This window comes from Mus caroli, chromosome 16, assembly GCF_900094665.2.
Source record: "Mus caroli chromosome 16, CAROLI_EIJ_v1.1, whole genome shotgun sequence".
Classification (NCBI taxonomy): domain Eukaryota; kingdom Metazoa; phylum Chordata; class Mammalia; order Rodentia; family Muridae; genus Mus; species Mus caroli.
This window is the reverse complement of record NC_034585.1, coordinates 41,093,648-41,095,751: the sequence shown is the minus strand read 5'-3', so window position 1 is coordinate 41,095,751 and position 2,104 is coordinate 41,093,648. Positions and strand designations below refer to the sequence as shown.

Genomic DNA, 2,104 nt, shown 5'->3' with positions numbered 1-2,104 from the left:
TCTCTCTCTCTCTCTCTCTCTCTCTCTCTCTCTCTCAGCAGTTCTTGCTCCATCATGCCTTTTGTACCTTCCTCCCTCTCTTGCTCTTTTGCTTCTTATGTTTCCCCATTATCTAAATTTACAGCTTCTTCAGAAGAGAGAAGGTTTAATGAACACACTTAAATAGTCAGCAAGTGACCTTACTGAGGTAATGCTACATCAACTTGAAAGCCCTGTAGATACCGCAAACACGTTCTTCACTGTCTCCTACAGTCTGTTTGCAGAAGATATTTAACACTTGATTACCATATTGTCACAGTCTCTCTCATCACAGTCGGCATCCATCACATGCAGGGGTGGGGCAGGGCAGAGCAGGGCAGGGTTATGTGTCTGTCTTGTAGGCAGGAAAGCTGAGGTCTCAGAAACCAGTGCTGTGTCTGAAGCACATGCGTGAAGTCTCAGCTCTACCACAGCATCAGCACGTCTGATTTTAGAACATTTGTATGACCCCAGAAAGAAAACTAGTGAGCAGCCATTTTGTTTCTTCTTGAAGTAGCACTTGCTGGCCATTACCCCGCCTTCTATGGCTATAGAGTGGCCAGTCTGGGCATTTCCTAGAGCAGTGGTCCCCAAGCTTCCTAATGCTGCAACCCTTTAACCCAGTTCCATGATGTGGTGAGCCCTGACCATAAAATTATCTTGTTGCTTCTTCATAGCTGTAATTTTGCTAGTTATGAATTGTGATATCCATAGCTGATATGAAAGATCTGATGTATGACCCCACCCCAGCCCCAAAGGAGTCTTGACTAACAAGTTGAGGACCACTCTCCCAGAGGTAGACCCACATACCATGTGCCCCTGAGCCTGGCTTTGTCCATGCAGAGTACAGTGTAATGGTGTCTAGGTCCTCCGTGGTGTGGCCCTGCATCAACATGTCCTCTAATTACTGAAAAGTCTTGCCCTGCGAGGCACAGTACGTGTAACCAGTCGGTTCGTCTCTTGATGAACATTTGAGTTATCTCCATTCTGGAACTACTATACACATTGTTATAATAAACGTTGCTATGAGCTACTTGAAAGCTGACTTTCTGAGCGCTTAGTAGGATTTTTGTAGCTTCCTCAAAACCAAACCCTGAAATACTCAAACCATGGGATTCTTGCCTATATCTGTCATACTTCCCCCACAGGGGACCCCAGCAGAATCCCGGGAGAAGAACCGTGAGTGTGTCCTGCTGGATTTCTTTGATGACCATGACATCTGGCACTTCCTCTCTGCGACTGCCCTGTTTTTCTCATTCCTGGTGAGTCAGCTGGGTCTCCCCCTGTCTTAAGTCTCACAGTTCCCTTCTGCTCCTCGAGCCTGTATTCCTTCTGGTTATTTTCCGCAGTTCTTCATTGCAAGTCAATGCACTCAGCATCTCCTCGTGGTTTTTTGGTTTTTGTTTTGTTTTGCTGTAACCTTGTGTGATATCATAACTTTCATTTTCCTCTACTTTTCGATGTTTGCACACACACAGTGACCAAATTCTCTTCCTTAAGTTGCACAGTGCCCTTGGATGGAATCGCTTATTGGATTTAAATGCTCAGAATTCCCCCAGGAACCACTTAGGGCACTCACTAATTCATCTGTGGACTTCCTTCTTTTCATAATAGACTCTCTTCCTTCCCATCCTCCAGTCGTCTCACTATGGATTTTGTGAAGGTTAAGTTCCCAGAGAAGCCACCTAATGAGCATGTTCCAAATCTAGGGTCCCTGTAGTTTGCTGTGCCCCTTCCCAGTGTCCATGAGGAGACATGCTTCCAGAAGATGACCACCGCCAGCATTTAGTCCTCCCCCTCCCCCTAATTAAATGTCCGTGGTGCCTGAACATCGGCTGGGGTGATAACTGGGTTGTCACTGCAAGATGGCTTCAAGCCCTCTGAGGCCATCCATGCAATCACACAAAAGCAGAGCATGGCTTCCCTCTAGTGGCCAGTGTGGAAAGTTCAGCCAATCTCTCTGACCCTTGGACTTTTCCTATAGGGGGACAAAAGATAACAAAATGGAGCTAGTGGTTCTGTGTAGGGTGGGAATTGAAGGACCCTCTCCCTCTCCCTCTCCCTCTCCCTCTCCCTCTCCCTCTCC

At 46.9% G+C, this 2,104-nt stretch overlaps 1 protein-coding gene across 3 annotated transcripts in view; it reads left to right on the top strand.

Moving 5' to 3' along the window:
- Sidt1 (SID1 transmembrane family member 1) overlaps window positions 1-2,104 on the top strand; it is a 91,037-nt gene that overhangs the window by 86,544 nt on the left and 2,389 nt on the right. For all 3 annotated transcript variants that reach the window (XR_003835155.1, XM_021184481.1, XM_021184482.2), the window contains one exon: window positions 1,167-1,280. Coding sequence is in view for 2 of the 3 variants with exons in the window: in XM_021184481.1 (XP_021040140.1) it covers window positions 1,167-1,280 (114 nt within the window). In the remaining variant the exon portion in view is untranslated. The remainder of the gene's footprint in view (window positions 1-1,166; window positions 1,281-2,104) is intronic.